This window comes from Colius striatus, chromosome 23 (genome assembly GCF_028858725.1).
Source record: "Colius striatus isolate bColStr4 chromosome 23, bColStr4.1.hap1, whole genome shotgun sequence".
Taxonomy (NCBI): Eukaryota; Metazoa; Chordata; class Aves; order Coliiformes; family Coliidae; genus Colius; species Colius striatus.
This window is the reverse complement of record NC_084781.1, coordinates 2263707-2284454: the sequence shown is the minus strand read 5'-3', so window position 1 is coordinate 2284454 and position 20748 is coordinate 2263707. Positions and strand designations below refer to the sequence as shown.

The following is a 20748-nucleotide window of genomic DNA, read 5'->3' as shown; positions in this document are numbered from 1 at the left end:
AGATCAGTATCCAAAAATAGGCCTTTTTCTGCCCATTGCATGTTTGCTTTCCCTCCCCTCCCTCCCCCTCCATTCCCCATCTCTTTGGGGGATGGGGGGGGTGGTTTGTTCCTCAACTCTTCAAGAGCCAAAAAGAACCCAATAAGGACCAAAAAAAGACCAAACCCTTCTTACACAAACCTGAATTTACAGGAGCAAGCTGCAGAAAGAAAAATGCCTTTATTATTTTTGCCCCATGTCACCTGGGTTTTGCTTTTTTTTGTGGTTTTTAAGGCGAAATTCACCCTTTTTGTTTAAAAAAACCCCCCACCCTGCCCTCCCCAGTGACTCCTCTGGGGTCAAACTCCACCATTTCCCCACAATATCAGGAAGAAACCATCTTTTTCCAGCAACAATCTTTCCCTTCAGCCCTTGCCCTTTCAATTTTGGGGTGGAAAAGCTGCATTTCTTTATAAACCCAGTTGGTTCTTTTTCCTGCCTTGGTGCCCAAATGCTGTGGGAAAGTCTCGCTCCTGTAGGGCTTTGCCCCAACTCTGCATCCAGTCTCAGCCCTTAAGGATGAGGATGGGGTGGGGAAGGGGGGTTTCACACATAAATTAAAGGATTTGGGGAAGAATTTCCTCCCTTTTCCCCCAAAAAAAGTGTCCGGAGTCATCAACTGGCCACAGCATCGAGGCCAAAGTGGGGAAGGTTTGAGAGACACCTAAACCCTCCTCAGATCCTCTGATTTACAACGTCCCCACCTTCCCTGATGATGCTGATGCCTGTGAATCACCTTTCTGGGGAGAAAAAAACACCCCAAAAAGCATCAGTCCTGGAGTTATTGAGGGGTTGTTGGGGGAGGTTTCTGCACCAAGAATCCAAGCGACGGCCGCGGTGGCCCACGGCGAATCCCCCCGTGCTGTGGGCAGCATCCATGGGGAGGGGGGCAAAAAACAGCTTCCCCTCCAAACATTGAAGGGAGGAGGGGAAGAGGAAGAAAAATAAGAACCCAAAGAAATTCATCTGGCCACAATATGTGCCTTGTAAACACGTGTCCTGCGCTTCCATGTGCTGGCGTGGTGGGGGCTGAGCTCCCCTGGGCAGCGCCTCCGCTTTGCTTCCTTCTCCCCAGTTTGTGGGGGTTTTGTTCTTGCCAGGGTGGTTCTTTTCTCTCTCTGTTTTGGCATTTGGGAAGGGGATTTTTGTTTCTGGTGCTGCCAAGTGATTTGTTTTTGCTGGGGAAGGAGGGAGCTACTCCAGCGAGTCACTGTGGTCCAAGCCGAGGTCGGCGCTGGGCGCCGTCGGGAGGCCACCGGGCTCTTCTTCCAGCTCTTCCTCCTCTTCTTCTTCTTCTTCTTCCTCCATCTCATCCTCATCCTCCTCATCCTCTTCCTCCTCCTCTGTGCCATCCAGGGAGTCGTCGTGGGCTGCCAGCATGGCCTGCTGCATGGCCATGGTGGCTGTGGCTGATGAGAGGGGTTGCAGGTTGTCCATGCTGAGAGCCCCTGAAATTGCAAAGGAACACAGAACTAAGGACTCCTCAGCCCATACAGAAAAGGTCCCCAAAGTGCATAAAACGAGACTAATCCATGTGGAAAGCTGTACCTAAACCAGAGAACCTGTCCCACCTGCCTCAGCCCTCCCCAAGGCCTCAGTCCTTCATTATTTTAGCTAAGGTGTCTTCATTAAACAAGCAGCAGCCTTTGCTTTGGAGGAAGGAGATGCCCAGATTGGTTGGGGATTCTTGTACCTTGGCTGATCCATGCTCACCTCTGCTCTCTTCACCTTCATTTTCTCTACTCAATTTTCATCATAGAATCACAGAATGGTGGGGTTGGAAGGGATCTTTAGAGCTCATCCAGTCCCCCTGCAGAAGGAGCTCCCACCTACATCAGGTCACACAGGAACGTGTCCAGGTGGGTCTTGAAGACCCCCCAAGGAAGGAGCCTCCACACCCTCCCTGGGCAGCACACTCTCCTCATCTCTCTTCCCATCTTGTCTCCTCTACTCTTCACCTCTTCTCCACCTTCTTTTCTCATCAGTCTTCCCATCCTACTTTCATCTTCTCTTCATTACCTGCCCCTTTCCCCCTCCCTCAGCACCTACCCCAAGTGATGCCCTGTAACAGCCAACCCTTGAGGGCTGTTCCTATGTCAGGTGTCAGTGTCCCACTGCCCTTGTGATGCTCAACTGGAAGGACCTTCCTGCACAGGCCATCTCTTCACCACTTTTTTCCCCCCACAGGGATCTAAAAGGGATCTAGAAACCCTTAATTACCAACCAAGGCCATCATTTCATGCACAACCATCAGGCTTTGTCCTCACCATCAGGATTTGTCCCTGAATTGCCTCCCTGCTGCTGCAGGACCCCGGCAGCGATGGAGTTGGGCCAGAACCTCTGGGTGGGTCGGTGCTGGGATTTGATTTTCTTGGCTTTGGGGGCTGGGTCTGGGTTACTGGCGTCCAGCATCGGCTGCAGGATGCGCCGCCGGGCGTTGATGAACCTGGATGAGAAAACAGAGACCTCTGAAGTCACTGCAACGACTCTCGAGGTGAAACAACCGATTGAAAGGGTTTCATTCTAAAACCCCTTTTGAAAAGGGTCCAGAAAAGCTCAGCTTCCCCCCCTGGGTTATTTCTCTGTGGCGTTTGAACACCGTGGTGTTGATTTTTCCAGCTGAGCTGCTACACTGAGGCTTGGCCAGGAGAGGGCACTAAGACACCACACAGCCGAGCCAGAAATCGGCCTCATCCACACAAGTTACCTCCCCAAAAAGCAGCATCCAGCACTAAAACGGCGTGAAAACACTTGTAAAGCCAACGAGATGCCTGCACAGACCCCCCTCCCCCAGCCCAGGGAGCTCACCAGTTGTTGACCTGCAAGAGGGTCAGGTTGGTTTGGGCAGCAATTTGCCTCTTCTCGTCCTCTGTGGGGTAGGGGTGCTGGGGGTGTGGGGGAAAGAAACAACAAAGAGAGATGAGGCAGCAAGATCTGTGCAAAACAGCATCCCAGAATGGAAAATCCTCCTTTTTTCTCTGCTTCTTCCTACCCCACATTCAGTGGCTTCTTGTATTTACAAGATACAGGCTTAGGGGTGGCATCTGAGAGCACCACGGTTCCCCCAGTGTGTCCAAAGGCTTTTCCACACAGGGAAATGCTGTTTCCTACTAATGGTTGTTGGTAAAGCTGGGATTTGGGCTTAAAAACCCCTTGTCACCTGTGTTTCTTGCTAGATGCATCCTCATCTATGTGAAACATGTGCCCTGGGAGCCTACCAGCACTCCCAAGTTTCACCAACCTCGTCCCAACTGTGCTAAAACTCCTCCTTCCCAACCCCAAACGTGGAATTACTCTCAGCTCTCTATTCTTGCAGCCCCAAGCTCAATGCTGTTGATTCCCATGACTTGTTTTCCAGCTGTTTGTCCCTAAACCTTGACAAAACTCCCCAAGGCCATGGCATTGCAGGAGGCTCCTGGCCTCAGGGATGTCAAACTGGTTCCAAAAAATGGCTCTTTTTGGGTTGTTTTGGCATCTTATTGCCAACATTTTCTTTCCTCCCTCCTGGAAGGAGATAACTAGAGAGAAATAAACACAGCATCATCCATCCACAATCAGTTTTGGAAACCCCCCTCTCCAGTTTTGTTTGCTGCTTCATCCTTTAAGGGAGAATTTTTGCCACCTGCAGTGAAAACTACTCCCAAAAAACCCCCTCTGTGCCTCTGAATATAAACCACAGGGCAAAGCACCACCTGGATTTGTTCAGGTTGGAGATTGTTTTGCCCTTTTGGTTTGGTTTCTCTTTCCCCACCAGCTCTGCAAAGGCTTTTTTGGGGGCTGCAGTGCTCTCACCATGAGGTGCTGGAAGAGCCACGAGCGCATGATGTTGGTGGCGTGTTTGGGCAGGACGCCCCTCTTGTTCTTGGACTTCTTGTCCTCACCATCCAGGAGGGAGGTGAGATCCAGGTTCACCTGCCAGGGATGAGGAACAGAGAGAGGATTGGCTGAAAACAGCAACAGGCAACCCAAACAAACCCAAACAAACCCAACCAAACCCAACCCAAGATGAGACTGGGCTAAGGGCAAAAACCTGCTACCTGCAGCAAGAGTCTAAAACCCATTCCAACCCCTCCCAGGATCATCCTGCTCTTAATAAAGCTGCAGGAACCACCCTGAAATCTCAGCCCTGGAGTTAAAAAAGGAAATTAATGGTTTTTCCCCCAGCACTTCATCAAAACCACTTCTCTTAGATGAATTAAACATCAAGCCAGCAGGTCCCTGCGAGTCCCCTGAGCTCCAGCTGAATAAATCATGCCAGTGGCACAGGAGGAGCATTCAGAGGTGCTTGTCCAGGGCTCTTTCCCTGCCCTGATATTCCCTGTGCTCGTGTTTTTTCCCCACCATGGAGGGTTTTACTGCAAGATCTAAGCCTGTGACAGACAGATACTAAAGCAAGACATTTCAAACCAACACTATATGGGCAAGAAAATCTGCCAGGTGGGTGCTACCCATTGCCCAAAAGCCATTTGGTTTTATTTGAGAGGCTCCTGCAAGTGAATTTGGGCACTGGGGAGATTTTTAGGAAGCAGCATAGCAAGAGCTGATGGGTCTCTTTTCCCCAGATTGCTGGGGAATGCTCAGGGCAATACAGCCAGCAGGGACAGCAAGGTGTCCTGAGAAATCCCTTTCTAACCTGGATTGTTGCCTTATTGCAAGAAAACAAGGGAGGGAGGGGGAAAACTGCACAGTATTAACTGCAGTGACCAAAAAACCACCCCAAAAGGAATAAAACCAGAGCAAATGGCTGCAAAACACCCCAAAAATCCATAAAGCAAGGGCCAAAACCAAGAGCTTCTGCCATGAGCTGTGTGAGTGCTGTACCAGGGAATGCCAGTGATCCCAGATCCATCAGAATGTCCCAGTGAATAGGATGTAGAATGTCCCACCAGATCAGACTGTGTGTGGGATCAGATCACATGGCATGTATGGCACTGTGGTGTGCTGTGTGCTGTGTGCTCAGCCTCCTGTACTGCAGTATTCAGCAAGCATCTGAGCCTTGCCAGGAGCTGTTATGTACCCCAAAGGCACCTGGCAGGTGGATTTCATCAGTGTTTCTTGCTAATTAAAAATGAAGGCTACTCCAAGGGTTGAATTGATGGAGAAATGGGGTTGGGGAGTAGGGGGAAGGTCTTACCTGGGCATTGGGGATCTGCAGGGCACCGGGGGCGATGGCTTGGGCAAGGACCTGGCCCTGCGACGTCACCATGGTCACAGGCTGGTACAAAGCTCCACCTGGGGGGAAAAAAGGCTCATGGAGGGGTACAGAAACCCCCACATTTTATCTGCTCCCCCTGCCAAGCCTCCCCAGACTGGCTGGTTCACCAAAAGGCTGTGCTGGCATTCAGTGAGATCTTGAGTGGCTTGAGAGATGGGCAGAGAGGAGCCTGCTGAGGTTCAACAAGGGCAGAGTCCTGCAGCTGGGGAGGAACAATCCTGCCCCAGGACAGGCTGGGGGTGACCTGCTGGAGAGCAGCTCCAGGACAGGGACCTGGCAGTGCTGGTGGGCAGTGAATAAACAGGAGGCAGTGAGATGGCCAATGGTATCCTGGGGTGTAATCAGAAGAGTGTGGGCAGCGGGTGAAGGGAGGTTCTGCTCCCCCTCTGCTCTGCCCTGGTGAGGCTTCATCTGGAGTCCTGCGTCCAGTTGTGGGCTCCCCAGCTGCAGAGGGACAGGGAAGTGCTGCAGAGAGGCCAGTGCAGGGCTGCCAAGATGCTCAGGGCACTGGAGCATCTTCCTTGTGAGGAAAGGCTGTGGGACCTGGGGCTGGTCAGTCTGGAGGAGACTGAGGGGGGACCTTATCAATTCTTCTAAGTACCTCAAGGGTGGGTGTCAGGAGGATGGGGTGACGCTTCTGTGGTGCCCAGTGACAGGACAAGGATTGATGGACATCAGCTGGGACACACAAGTTCCACTGGCACAGGAGGAGAAGCTCCTTTGGTGCTGAGGTGAGGGAGCCCTGGCCCAGGCTGCCCAGAGAGGGTGAGGAGGCTTCTCAAGAGGTTCCCAACCCACTTGGACACATTCCCGTGCCCCCTGAGCGAGGGCAACCTGCTGTAGCAGGGTGTTGGGGCTGGATGAGCCCTGGAGGTCCCTTCCCACCCCACCCCCACCACTCTGTGCTGCTGTGGCTGTACCTGGCACTGCAGGGGAGCCGCTGCCAGCGCTCATGGCCAGGTTTCCAGGCGGCAGCGCGGCCGCTGGCACCACGATGCCCGGCGGTGGGTTGGAGGGGGGCGGCAGCGCCGCGGGGGAGCTCTGCAGCATCTCCTGAGAAGCACAAAACACACACACACATGATGTTTGTGGGCCTCTCTCCAGCAGTTCCCTGCCTGTCTCCAACTAAGGAGCCCACAACTGGACGCTGCCGTGACCTGTTCCACCCCTGCAAGCGCTCCCGTGCTCTTCCCAAGTGGCCAGGCCCTTCTTCCACCTTCCACAGACTTTCTTCTTCCATCTCAGTTGTTTCAAGTGATTTTTTTCCCATCCAGAGCTGATGTGGGTACAGCATCCAGCAGAAAGTCAGGGTGCCCTGAGCCCCAAAGCCTTGCAACCCCTTCCTCTGCCTCTTCTGTCCTCTCCACTGATGACCTGAACGTTATTTATCCGGGAGCTTTGCTGCAGCTGCTGTGGGTTTTATCCCTTTGCCTCCCACATATTCTTCTCCAGAGCTAAAGCAATGTTTCTAAAACTGCAAATATGACCATAAAAAGACTTGTTAATACCCTTCCTCATCCCCAGCCTTTCGGGAGAAATGGGTTTCAGTTTGGAAAGTGAAGGTTTCCCAGCAAAACGTGGTTGCTTCTGCATGCCCTTGGCTTTGGCTAAGTGTCTGGCTAACAAACATGGGGAAACTCATACAAAACCAATCCTGCTCCTTGGAGAACCTAAAAAAGCAGGCAGACACTGACAGGAGCAGCAGGACTGGCTTGAAAGCCTCCAGCTTTCCTCTCCCACCTTGTTTTTCCATGATCCTTCCAAAAAGACATCCAGCAGACTGGTTTTTGGAGATGCATTTGTTAAGAATGGGATCCTGGAAAATGGGACCAAGCAACTGCTGTTTCCAGACACAGTGGTCAAAGCTATTTCTCAACAGCACTTCATGATGAGGAGAAAAAATCACATTGTTTTGGTGAGGTAGAGGAAAATGATCCCAAAGCACAAGCTCAGGGGTGTCCAAAACAGGCAGAATATTGGTATGGGGAGAGGAGGGGAGGGAAGATGGGAAAGAAAATCATTGTGTTCCTGCAATGACTCTGTGAAACTGAAGGTACCCAATGGTCATGAAGGCTCTGCCTTAAAATAGAGCCATCTCCAAGTAGATCTTCTTAATTGCTTTGGCTTGCAAATGTCAGCCAGGATTATATTAGGCCTGCAAGTTGTGCTGCAGTGGGAAACTGGGTTGTATTTTAAGGACTGGAGGAAGTTGGAAAGTTTAGGGCAAGTTTGGAGTGTAAAAAGATGAGGCATCACTAGGTGTCTCTGCAGATCCACGTCTTGGCACCAAACTCCTGTGTGGTGAGGACTAAAAGTCACTTTACTGAAGAAAAAGAGCTGGTGCAGATGGCATTGCACACCAGAATGAAATACAGAATCCAACCTGTCTTACATTAAGGGGCAAAGAGCAAGTGCTCAAGTATAAACCAGTCCTTTTCCCTTGGGCTTTATTGATTTCTTGGGGGTGGCTCACGTGTCGTTTCTGGCTCATCCTAAGGCTGGGAAATGTTATTTGTGCTGGGGAAAACTGGGCTTAGCTGCAAGCCATCAGTTGGCTCTGGCTAAAAAGTCATATGGGAGGATTCATAAGATCCTTCTGTGGATGGATGGAGGTGAGAAAAGAATTAGCTTTAAATAACAGGCCTGGCCACATGGCAAAACGTGGCTAAATTAAGGTCTATAGAGATGAACATTGAGTCAGGCCAACCCAGCCTCAGCAAGCTGGAGGAGGAATCCAAGGAGAAATGCTTGCCTTGGGAAGGCCCATTCAAACACTGCCAAAGCTGCTGCAATTCTCCCTTCAAACCAGAGCTGAAAAAAGCAAAGCAAGACTTAATCCAAACCAAACACCCCCTGGCAGTGCTGTGGTGGGCTGCTTTGTGCAAGCAAAGTCACCTGGAGAGCACTCAGGACCACTTTGATGTTGAAGGGAAGTTGATTTACTTGAAGCATTGGGTTAAGTTGACTTTCCCTGCCCTTCCACACATCCCAAACCATTCAACAATCACCCCCACTCTCCCACTCCTGTCTGAAAAACTCCCAAAACTACTCATTAAATGAAAGGAGGGAGTTAAAAAGGGTCTGATGAGAGCTGAGGGGAGAGGAATGAAGCTCAGCTGACATCCCTGTTATTGTGTGTCCATGATTTTTCTTAAGCAGCCTGTCTCATGGTACAAAACTTTGCAAGAAGACAGAAACCCTTCACTTTCATGATTCTCCTCACAAAACACCCAGGTCCTCCCCAAACCCTGACAAAACCCATTTGCTGAGAAACCTGGTTCATTTCTAGCAATCACATTTCCATCACTGACAAGAAACCCTCAGTCAACAGCCCCTTTGGCTGTTTCACAGGCCCCCAGCATGGAATTAACAGGATGACAATGAGCAAAATCATCCCACTTGCCATTTTTTCAACACTGATCCCTCGATTCTTCAGCTGTCTGGAGCCTCCCCAGCCCTTAAAACTCAACTGATGGAGTTAAAAGGAAGCCTTGGGTTGGTTTTTACAGCCTTGTCCATGCAAAGCCAAGTCAAAGCCTTCAGGCACTTGGCATTGCTCAGTTGGAGAAGGGGGAAAACATGCCACTGTTATCCCAATCCAACGAGCAGCTGAGGTGGTGGCTCCTTCTGGTGAGTGCTTCATGTCCTGTTGCAACTCCAGTTGGCTTTCACAGAATCACAGAAGGGTTGGGAGGGACCTGGGAAGCTCATCCAGTGCAGCCCCCTGCCAGGGCAGCAGCACCTAGAGCAGGGCACACAGGGACTCATCCAGCTGGGTTGGGATGTCTCCAGAGAAGGAGCCTCCACAGCCCATCTGGGCAGCCCCTGCCAGGGCTCCCTCACCTCAGCAGGGAACAAGTTTCCCCTTGTGTTGCTTTGGAACCTCTTCTGTTCCAGCTTGTTGCCCCTTGTCCTGTCCTTGGCCATCCCTGAGCACAGCCTGGCTCCAGCCTCCTCACACCCACCCTTGATGCATTTGGAACATGACTGAGCTCAGCCCTCAGGCTCCTCTTCTCCAAGCTGCAGAGCCCCAGCTCCCTCAGCCTTTCAGCACAAGGCAGATGCTCCACTCCAGCATCTCTGTGTCCCTGTGCTGAGCTCTCTCCAGCAGCTCCCTGTCCTTCTGGAGCTGAGGGGCCAGAACTGGACACAACATCCCAGCTGTGGGCTCAGCAGGGCAGGGCAGAGGGGGAGCAGAACCTCTCTGACCTGCTGCCCACAGCCCAACAAGGGTGGGTGTGAGGAGGCTGGAGCCAGGCTGTGCTCAGGGATGGCCAAGGACAGGACAAGGGGCAACAAGCTGGAACAGAAGAGGTTCCAAAGCAACACAAGGAAGAGCTTCTTCCCTGTTGAGGTGAGGGATTAGAAATCCCCCCCATGCTGCCATTGGCCTCTTGCCCACGAAGGCACGTTGCTGGCTCAGCCTCATCCTGCTGCCCACTCAGCACCCCCAGCTCCCTTTCCCCTACACTGCTAACAGTTCATTCACACTGCTACAAGGGGTGACTCTTTCCCAGATGCCACACTCCCCACTGCTTGAGTCCCCACTTATTTAAGCAACAGCCTCCACACCCTTCACTCCCAACTTTCCACGTCTGGCCCAGAAGGGGCCCGTCGGCAGCTCGGGGTGGCTCTGGCAGGGACTGGAGGCTGTTTGGTGCCTCTCCAAGGGCCTGATTATTTTCCCAAAGACTTGTGCTAATTTTCTGATACGATCCCCACCTCTTTGTGAGGCACTAAATCCTCATTACTTTCCCCTGACCGATGCATTCTAATTAGATCAACACTTAGAGAAGAGGAAAGAAAACCCCCACCTCACAATAGCCACAGGACAGCTTTCCATCTCATTAACTCCCTCACTTATTATTTTCATGAAAATTACTGATAAAAAGGAGGTGGGGGGGGGGAAGAACAAACCCACCCCAAAGCCCAGTGCATCTCCATTTGCTGGGACCAGGAGCTGCTATCTAACATCTCTGTCTCCTCAGCCTGGATGTGAGCCGTTGCCATGGTGATGCACAATAATAGAAACTAATAAATTACAAACGAGATGCTCGTTGAGCAATTATTGTTCTTCTTCTTTTTCCTCCCCATCCAAAGTGCCTTGCTAATTTTGAGCAGAAGGGATGCCACCAGAAAGCAAGCAAAGGGGATAATAAGTGTGTTTGTAAGAGACGCCGGGAAGCTGAGGCGTGGCGTTGAGTTTCTTTCACACCCCTGATTTCAGTGGTTTGGTGCTTCCAAATAAGAAAGAGAACTTTTTTGGGAGGGGATTTCCCTCATATTGGGCCACAAGCAGCATGTTGAGTATTGGCACAGGCTACCCAGGGAGGTTGGTTGTGGAAACTTTCTCTGGAGGTTTCCAAAGCCACCTGGACACGTTCCTGTGTGAGCTGATGTAGGTGGGACCTGCTTGGGCAGGGGGATTGGAATGGATGAGCTCTAAAGATCCCTTCCAAACCCTCCCATTCCCTGACTCTGTGATTCTATGACTATGTTGGGAGCTTCCAACTCCACAGCACTTGGTGCTGAGCTGCTAAAATCACTTTTTTCCCCTCTTTCCAGCCTAAAAACGCCCTGAAAGATCAACAGATCCCCAAGGGACACACACTGTTCCATCAAAGAAGTTGCTTTTTAGGGAGACAACCAGCCAACAGAATGGTGGGGGGTTGGAAGGGACCTTTAGAGATCATCTGCTCCAACCCCCTCTGCAGAAGCAGGTCCCACCTAGATCAGGTCACATCAGTTATTCCCTGCAGTGCAAATGCACATGGAGATCCCAAACCATGGCTAACTTGATTTTCCCCACACATTAAGTTTAAATCCCTGACTTTGCCATCAAGTGGCCTTTTCACTTGGTCTTTCTGCAGTTCTCAGGCATCACTTGGTACTTCCTCACCATGCTCACAGCTGCAAATGTTTCCTTCTGCAGGACAAACCCTCCAAATGATGCCAAAAGACCAACAATAAAAGACAAGGTGAGAATGTTGATCATGCTGGGACAAAAAACCCCACACAATGGCAAAGCCAAACAGGGTTATCTGAGCCCCAAGGATTGCCTGGAAATGAAGACAAGACTGGGGAGAGGGGAACTGGTGGAGAAAATCAAGGTGTTTCTGTTCCTCTCACTAGCAAATAGGATTTCTTCATAGGGAAAAGCAAGTTTCTTGTTGATTTCCCCCCCTCCCCATTTCACTGCTCGATGTCAGAGTCTGGAAGTTCTCATCTCTTGTTCTTTTTGCAGACACACAAACATTGGGGGCTAAAGCCACGAAAAATAAGGCCATGAGGGAAACATCTCTGAACAAAGAGGGGGGGAAAAATGACTGCAGCATCATTTATTGCACCATGTGAGCAAGGGAAGAGGGTTCCACACCTTGTTTTCCCTCAACTGGGGATGGGTTTGGATGAATTTCCAGGTGGCCACAAAGAGTTCTACAGCAACCAACTGACCCAGCTGTGACTGCAGGTGATTTTAAAGGTGTTACCTGAGGGTGGAGGCTGATGGAGGAGGGGTTGGGGGAGTAGGGCCCCCCTAGGTCGTTCCTGAGTAGGTTGTCACTGTGCATCTTGGTTTTGAGGCAGGTGATGTAACGGTTGCAAAAGTCCTTGCACAACTCATTGACCTTCTCCAGCTCCAGGAGGTGGATTCGCAGCACCTGGATCGCTTTCACCATCTGTGCAAAGGCCACACACAGTGGCAAAAAGACAAGTTAAAACCACCTTTTCCCTTCCCAAATCAGAAAGGAACACACCTAATACCCTCACCCAAAGCCTAACCTGGAACCAATCCTTAAGGTAAAATTAAATGTGTTTCATTTCTCAACACAAACTCGTTACAAATCAATCTCTTTGCTCAAAACCCATCCCAGAGCTCAGCCTTCTGCACCTCTACAGCCTTTTTTTGCCCTCTCCATCGCAGAGCTCAGCCCTCTGCACCTCTACAGCCTTTTGTTGCCTTCATCCATCACACTTTTAACATCCCAAGAGGCAAAAAGCCACCAAACCCATCGCTGCCTTCACGGGAACTGCTCCCTCTGCCCAAAATAACGCCTGAGCCAAAGCCCTGGATGTCAAATAATAAGTGGTTGGTTATTCTCCAGAGGCTACTTCTCCTAACAAGATTACAAGGCTGCAACTCTGCTGTAAGCTGGTGCTGGTGCAAAGCCTGGGCCTCATTAAAACACACCCCCATAAACGGGCCCAAATTTACACATAAAACCTTCGTCTCGCCGAGCCTGAAACTTAAAACTTTTACAGCCTCTTGTTTGAAATCTTGCATAATATATAAAAATTTCAGCTATTCACTCTGGGCCAATAAATCCTGGTTTATGGAACAAAAGAGCTTTTGCATTTCAAAGGGTTATTTGGAACTTGCAAATTTTAGTGGTCATCTTTTACAAACTGCTGGTCGCGCTCAGGGAAACTGCCCCAATGTTCCAAGGCCAAACTCCACGATGGAGAAAGTGATATTTTTAAGTGGTTTGGGTCAGAAAAAATCCTCTTTTTGGGCTTTTTTTTTGTGTGTGAGGGGCTGTGTTTGGAGGGGTTTCCTTTTGTCCCTACAGTTGGCACAAAGTGGAGGTGTCATCGCCCCGCCGGGGCTTTATTTGCACCCTCTTAAGGGCTCAACGGCCATGAAAGTCAATATTCAAGGGCAAAGGCAAAAAAGACCTGACACATACATGTATAAAAAAATAAATCTCTCAATTATCTCAGCTCATTTGCTTAGGGTCTCATTTTATGTCCCTGCTCCGCTGCGTCGTATATCTGTCCGGATAAAAGAGTTACAGTCGGGCCGGCGTACGTGCACGGGGTTGTAAAAAATACAGATGCTGAATTAATTGACTGTGTGGCACTCAGCAGCTGATTGAGTTGATAATGGTGAGATCTGACCTTTTTCTAATTTCTAATTATGTGCAGTGAGGAATACATGACTCTTATTCTAATGATAGCTAATGCCCGTGGCCTTTGCAGCCCTGCTTTGCCATCACCGGTCCTAAAAACAACCCCCTCCTCCCTCCAACGACCCTCCTCACACAACAGCCACCCTCCCCACACAACACCCAAAGAGCAACCAAAAAGAAAGACAATGCAAACAGAGTGTCAGCTCAAGAAAAGGTGGAAAGGTTGAGGTTTTGAGAGCTGCAAGGCTTGTCCTCACACAGAACTCCCTCCAGCTGGCGCTTCCTGATGATGGGAACTTGACCATCACATCACTACAACCACACTGAGTGATGCCTTTTGGAGAAGATCTGGGTGTTGGATGGGATATATACACACAGATCTAGCCTAAACATAAGGCAAAGATGGAGAGTTTTACATTAAAATGGATCAATCCAGTGCTGCAAGCTCATTGCAAGCACCCACGGCCGAATTTCACCTTGGCAGCAAGAGTTGCTCCAAAACACACCCCAAAAAACCATGATTGGTGTGAGGTCTTTTTAAGAAACCATTAAAAGGTTGCCTCTGTGGACACATCTCCTGCACTGCCCATTTGCTGGACATGTTTCAGCTTGATATGCATAGCAATAGCTTTTCCTCCCCCAAAATGCTGTGTAGGTTTTAGCTCCATCTTTCCCTCCCTGCATTTAATGTGATGGGAGGGGAGGTTCTTTTTGGTCCTCCTCAATATTTGGTTCATGTTCAGTCCCAAATAATCCAAAATGGTGCTTTTTTTTGGAGTGATTTCTGTTCTAGGCCAGAAGATGTTGCAGAATGTGTTTAGTAATCTCCACACTGGGCCTTCTCGTGGCCCTGCAGTGCTTGGGGAGGGCTTTCCACAGGCTGCCAGGTCACAAACGTCACAGAACTCTCCTCCAGGAGCTGAAATGGGCCACAAAAGATGTGGGATTTTAATCCATCTTGAAACTGCTTCTTGCTTTTTGGCCTTCAAGGTGGTTTTTGGCGCTTGGATGAGCGTGGCTTGTTCTTCTTCCCTTTGTGACAGGGTCATCAGACAAAAATCACCTCCTTGGTACCTGGGATGTCTGGGAAAAGCTGCCAGTGAATTGCCTGTTCTGCTTCTCTTCTAGGATGGAAATCCTTCTGCTGGGGACATGCCAACCCCAAAGGAAGGTGCTTTGCTCTTTGCATCATCAGAGGTGGGAGAAATTGCCTCTTTTGACCTCAGCAGCTTGCTTGTGGAAGGAAAGGATGCACCAGGATGGTGCAAGGTTGCAAGTTGAGGGGCACTTCCAGAAGACACATTGACTCCATGGCAGCTGTGTGGGAAAACTAGCCAAAAACTGGGCAGGGTTTTGTTTTTCCTCTCCCAGGGGATTTTATGATCAAAGTCTCAGAGAAAGCCCTGGAGAAGGTCTCACAAGATATACACACAACACTCCCAAGATAGCCAACACTACCAATGGAGCTCACAGATGTTGCCCAAGGTGGTAGGTCTCCATAATTTGTTCCTCACCCCCTACCTTCTCCCCACAATACCCTCTCACCCCCAAAACCCATCTGTCAAGCCCCAGCTGCCTCTACCAGGTTGTCCAGCTCTGGGTCATCGCTGAAGAAGGGTTTGTGCTCCTGCTCCTGCTGGTGGACAAAGTTCTCGATGTCGACGTCGAAGCTGGCTGAGGTGATGCACTCAGAGCCCTGGGTTGCCTGCTCACACTTCTCAAAGAGCAGAGTCAGCAGTGGGAACAGCGGGTGCCTGCAGAAGACAAAGGAAACCACCCATAACACCCACTGCTTTAGGTCCCATGTCCATTTTGATCCCCATCCATCCATTTCTCACAGAGCTGGTGGTGGAACAAACCTCACTCTCAAGCCAATGCTGGAAGTGCTCCCTCCACACCTTTACCAACAAGTTTGGTTTGGCTTTGGAGTGGTTGTCTTGGAGCCATCTGCTGTCCTGGGGGCTTTGCATTTTGGGTCATGACAACAGCATCTGCTCATTGATGGTAATATTTGACCTTACAAAAGATCCCTCTTGTTTGGAGACACTTGGATGGGGATGAGCTGCTATTTCTAACCTGCCCACAGCATCCAACTTTGCTATGGTTTGCTCTTCTACCAAGAGGTGTCTTTGCACACATGTGTTTATCCAAGGAGGAGGATCAAAGCCCACTTCTTTCTCACCACAGCATGACTCAGAAAACAAAGATCTGCAATTCTTCTTGCAAACCCATGCAAATACAAAATGCAGATCCACACACAACACCAAAGCACGTGGAGAAGGGGACAAAGAAGGGAAATGGGCTCAGATTGCTCTGGATTTAGACTGGAGATGAGGAAGAGCTTTTTCATTAAGGGGCTTGTTAAGCATTGGAACAGGCAGCCCAGGGAGGGGGTGGAATCCCCAGCCCTGGAGATGTTTAAAAGGTACAAAGATGAGGTGTTGAGGGCCATGGTGGGCTTGGTAGGGTGAAGGGAGGGCTTGAACTCCAGGAGCTTAAAGGGCTTTTCCAATCCAAATGGATTCTAAGACCATGAGTCAGTGCCTCTCGTCTTTCAGGGGAGAAATGCAAAGGGATGGTGTCCCCCAGCACTCCAGTGGAATAACATTCCCTCCACCATTTTAAGATAGTCCAAAAAAAACGATTATGAATCGCTTCCCACCCATCTTTTCCGAGCTGGAGTCAGGAGAAGGGGTTAAAGCCCTCGACTAAGTCTTCATTTGCAGCCGCTAATACCGCAGCATATTATAGTTTAATCTGTCCTGATCCCGGTTTAATGCAAGATTCAGCGAAGCCACAGCAGAGAACCAGGAGGGGAGGGGGCAGAAATCATTTCATAACTTCAGCAGCCCTTCCAGGGCTGAGCCCAGGGATATGAAAGGCAAATTCCAGGCATTGGGGCTGAATTATTGGGACTTAAGAAGCGGCGGCTCAGCGGCACTAACACGCTGCCATTTCCAGAGCCAATTAGGAGCTGAGGCGTGGAATTACCTGAGGATGGGGCTGGGAGGGGGATGGTGTAACCCCTGAGCAATCTGTAACCCCTTTGAGGGGTTGCATGAGCCAAGGGGTGGGATTGAAGCTGTTGTCAGCAGCATCCCACACTCTGCCATGTTAATAACTGGGGCAGTGCTGCTATTGATCGTTGGGAATGTCTTGGAGCACTGGCAGGGAAAAGGAGGAGAAGGGATGTGGCTGCAGAGCTTTGCAGCTGGAAGGTAAGTTACAGTGGAATTAGTGATAAAGGAAATAGACAGGGAAAATGACAAAGGGAAAAGGAAAGGGAGAGGAGAGGAGAGGAGAGGAGAGGAGAGGAGAGGAGAGGAGAGGAGAGGAGAGGAGAGGAGAGGAGAGGAGAGGAGAGGAGAGGAGAGGAGAGGAGGAGGAGAGGAGGAGGAGAGGAGAGGAGAGGAGAGGAGAGGAGAGGAGGAGGAGAGGAGAGGAGAGGAGAGGAGAGGAGAGGAGAGGAGAGGAGAGGAGAGGAGAGGAGAGGAGAGGAGAGGAGAGGAGAGGAGAGGAGAGGAGAGGAGAGGAGAGGAGAGGAGAGGAGAGGAGAGGAGAGGAGAGGAGAGGAGAGGAGAGGAGAGGAGGGAAAGGGGTTAGAATCCAATCCAATCATCACACACACAACAACTGGAATCAAATGGGAACGACAAGGAAATGAAACTTCAACTAAAACAACAACAAATCCCAACCAAACCAAACTAAACCAACCTCAGATCAAACAATAAAATGAAACAAGGGAGAGGTGCAAAACCTGCCGGGCTGGGGCTCAGGGCTGGCACTAAGGCCCATGGTGGAGCCTGGCCTGAGGAGCAGTGACGTTTGTGTTTCCATCACCAGCTCAATTCTTGTTGTTTTGGGGGGTTTATCCCCTTTTGTACAGCAAAAACATGCAGTTTTCTTTACTTCCAGCCTTCTTGTAGCCCAAACAGGCAGGGGAAGGGAAGGGCCACTATGAAGGGGTTGCAGGCAGAGTTTCTGGCATGACAGAGGGGAGCTAGGCCTCACTCTTGCTATGAAATGAAGGTGTGGGGGGATTTTCCCCACTGTGGGTGTCACAGAGGTGGAGACTCACCCCTATGGCACGAGGAAGACATTATGGGTGGAACAATTTGCTTTTATTTCCAGGGAATCCTCCAAACAACAGGCCCTGACATTTTGCTGCAGGAGCGAGGTCACTCACAGCCACTAATAAAAAGGATTGGACACAGGCTCATAAAGAGAAATGAATTCCTCTAATGGCCTAATTTCACACCTTCAGCAGGGCTCTGGCTGGCAGCCTGTGGCACTGTGGGCACCTCACAACAGGAGTTCATTCTTTTTTAAACTCAGCTCCAAAATACCCCTTTTTCCCCCCTTCAAAACAACCCCTCCACAAATAAAACTTCACACAAACCAAACTCATCCATTTCTAACTAGAGAAAAGTCCAGTTTGCACTGCTGGGATGGTTGAAACATCAGCTCCTGTCAGAGCATCATCTTTAAATGGTCCAAAACCCATCAGAAGTTCCAGTTTCACTGTTGCATAAAGTCAAAAACATACTTTAGCTGGGATAAAGACCCTGTCAGATGTCCCCACACCAAGCAAGGAAAAGGATTCATTTTATTCCCTTTTCCCTCCTCCCTGGTTTTTTAATGGGTGATAAAGCTCTTGTCAGAGCACAAATCTTAGAATCATAGGATGGTAGGGGCTGGAAGGCACCTTTAGAGCTCATCCAGTCCAACCCCCCTGCACAAGCAGCTCCTACCTACATCAGGTCACACAGGAACGTGTCCAGGTGGGTCTTGAAGAGCTCCAAGGAAGGAGCCTCCACACCCTCCCTGGGCAGCACACTCTCCTCATCTCTCTTCCCATCTTGTCTCTTACTCTTCATCACCTCTTCTCCACCCTCTTTCCATCTCCACATCTTTTCTCATCAGTCTTCCCATCCTACTTTCATCTTCTCTTCATTATCTGCCCCTTTCCCCCTCCCTCAGCACCTACCCCAAGTGATGCCCTGTAACAGCCAACCCTTGAGGGCTGTTCCTATGTCAGGTGTCAGTGTCCCACTGCCCTTGTGATGCTCAACTGGAAGGACCTTCCTCCACAGGCCATCTCTCCAACACTTTTTTCCTCCCACAGGGATCTAAAAGGGATCTAGAAACCCTTAATTACCAACCAAGGCCATCATTTCATGCACAACCATCAGGCTTTGTCCTCACCATCAGGATTTGTCCCCGAGTTGCCTCCCTGCTGCTGCAGGACCCCGGCAGGGTCACTTGTCCAGCATTCTTAATCTCTTCCCATCGTATTTGCCTGGTGATTTCCCTCCAGGTTGATGAACTGACTCTTAGAGCTTTGGTGCAACTATTGAACATCACTCACTGGGTGTGTTTTTAGAGATAAAACTCTACTTAGGGGGTAGTTTTGGCCAGCACCTGAAAATAAGCACCCAGGTTTGGGCAAGGTGTGGAACAAGCCAGGAGTATTTTCTCCACTCTTCTAGGTTGGATCTATCTCCCCTCCCAAATTTGTTGACCTTCAAATTAAGGCTGTTAAACCTCCAAAGAGGGTGTTTTTTTGGGAGGGGATTTTGTGCTCCCACCAACGCTGCAAAACTCCTCACAGAGGACAAAGAACAGGCAGCTTGGAGGTGGGTTTTTTTCCCCTTGAATGACCTCTTTTGCCTGGAGAAAATGATTTTCATCCTTGGGAAAAAACAAACCTCTTCAGAGCTACTGGAATAATTGTCTGCATTTTCCTGGGAAGCCAGTGGGTTTATTCCACACCTTCATCTGCCTTTCTAGCCCTTCCAGATGCATCATATTTGAGTATTTGGAGTAGATCTGTTGAATGCCTTCACTTCTGAGCTGTGCTGCTCACAAGCCCCCACAGCCTTGGCCATTAAAGGTGGGGAAGGTGGGGTATAATACTTAACCTTATACCTTAATTATGTTCTCACATTATCCTTTACTGTTAGAGCTTTACTGTATACATTATAACACTGTAAATAATTACATCTCACTTAAATCATTACATATTACTTATATAATTACACTATTTACATAATCATGTTACTTATTGCAATTATATGATCACATTACTGCATAGATTACAGTATTATAATCTAAACTGACAACTGACATCTCCAAACTGACAAAAACCCACTCAGGGAAAAAAAAGTTCTTCCTCAAGCTCCAATCTAAACTTCTCCTGGGGCAACTTGAGGCTGTTTCCTCGTCCTGTCACTTGTTATATGGGAGAAGAGATTGACCCCCAGCTCACTGCAGCCTCCTGTCAGGGAGTTGCAGACAGTGCTCCTGTCTCCCCTCAGCCTCTTCTCCAGGCTCCCTCAGCCACTCCAAGGAATTATTTTCATCATTGAAATCATAGATCATGGAATCACAGAATGGAGGGGTTGGAAGAGACCTCTCAGAGATTGTTCAGCCCAACCCCCTGCTCCAGCAGGTTCCCCTGGCTCAGGGGGCACAGCAACGTGTCCAGGTGGGTTTGGGAACCTCCTGAGAAGGAGCCTCCACACCCTCCCTGAGCAGCTTGGGCCAGGGCTTGAAATAATACATTAATGAATGCATTAATTAATGAACTTGAGCTTGAATCACCTGTAGACAGCTCTCTTGTCAGCCTCCAGTTGTGCCTGGGGGTCACCGGCCGCGGCGGGTACCGGCGCGTTGGCGGCTGCTGCCGGCGTGGTGAGATGGACGGACTGTGCCTTGGTGGGCTGCTGGGCTGTGGCTGTCATCTAGGGAAAGGGAAACAAAGCAGAGGATCAAAAAGGAAGAGAAGGAAAACAAAAAAGGAGGTTGGCTGCACTTTTCCCACCGAGTCAGCAGCCTCCTGCATCGTTTAGCAGGAGGCAGCCCTGCGAGAGGAAGAATGGTTTGAATTTCACCTCAAAACAGGGAGTTGAGGGGTTTTTTTTTCCCAGTTAACCCCTAATTTTTCCACATTTTACTCAGGGAAAGCACAAGGAGAAAAAAATCCTGACATCCTTCTTGCACCAGCAGCGAGGTGGTAATTTATTAAGGGCTGACTTCCAGCAGCCCCAGATTAAATCAGCTGCAACGCTGCTGCTTGCCAAGAGGGGTTTTTTTTCCAAAGCAGGTATTATTGTCTAGACACACTTTCTTCCAAAATTACATGAGCCTCTTCCAAGTCCAGGAATGAGTCATTTTCTGTGCTGTGAGAAGCCAGCCAAAAAAACCTAAGCCATCAACCTTTTTTGAGGTGGGTTTTTTTCTCTTCGCCTGTGCCCAAATCACCTGGCTTTAACCTCACTGCTGGGAAACACAACACAGCAGGGCTGGAAATCTACAGGTAAAAACAAAATGCACAGTGATCCCAAAGTGCAATAAAATCATTTTGCATTTGATTGAAAGTGCATTTCTTTCAGCCAAAGTGAGGGATGAAAGGTGTGAGCTTGAGTGTGAGAGCAAATCCCTGCGTGTCCTTCCACTCTCACCCCCCACCTGGGCAGGATCACAGGTATTTAGGGACAATTCCCACTGCAAATGAACAACTGCAGTCCAGAAACCTGAACTCTTTGCTACCAGGCTGCAGACAGCTCTGACATCCACATCAGCACA

At 49.7% G+C, this 20748-nt stretch overlaps 1 protein-coding gene across 5 annotated transcripts in view; it reads right to left on the bottom strand.

Moving 5' to 3' along the window:
* Positions 1-200: 200 nt before the first annotated feature.
* PKNOX2 (PBX/knotted 1 homeobox 2) overlaps positions 201-20748 on the bottom strand; it is an 81073-nt gene continuing 60525 nt past the window's right edge. For all 5 annotated transcript variants that reach the window (XM_062014013.1, XM_062014012.1, XM_062014014.1 and 2 more), the window contains 9 exons: positions 19765-19904; positions 14744-14915; positions 11743-11931; positions 6175-6307; positions 5174-5271; positions 3832-3951; positions 2848-2924; positions 2307-2485; positions 201-1487 (listed from right to left, as the gene is read on the bottom strand). In XM_062014013.1, the coding sequence (XP_061869997.1) occupies positions 1234-1487; positions 2307-2485; positions 2848-2924; positions 3832-3951; positions 5174-5271; positions 6175-6307; positions 11743-11931; positions 14744-14915; positions 19765-19904 (1362 nt within the window). In that variant the 3' untranslated portion in view covers positions 201-1233. The remainder of the gene's footprint in view (positions 1488-2306; positions 2486-2847; positions 2925-3831; positions 3952-5173; positions 5272-6174; positions 6308-11742; positions 11932-14743; positions 14916-19764; positions 19905-20748) is intronic.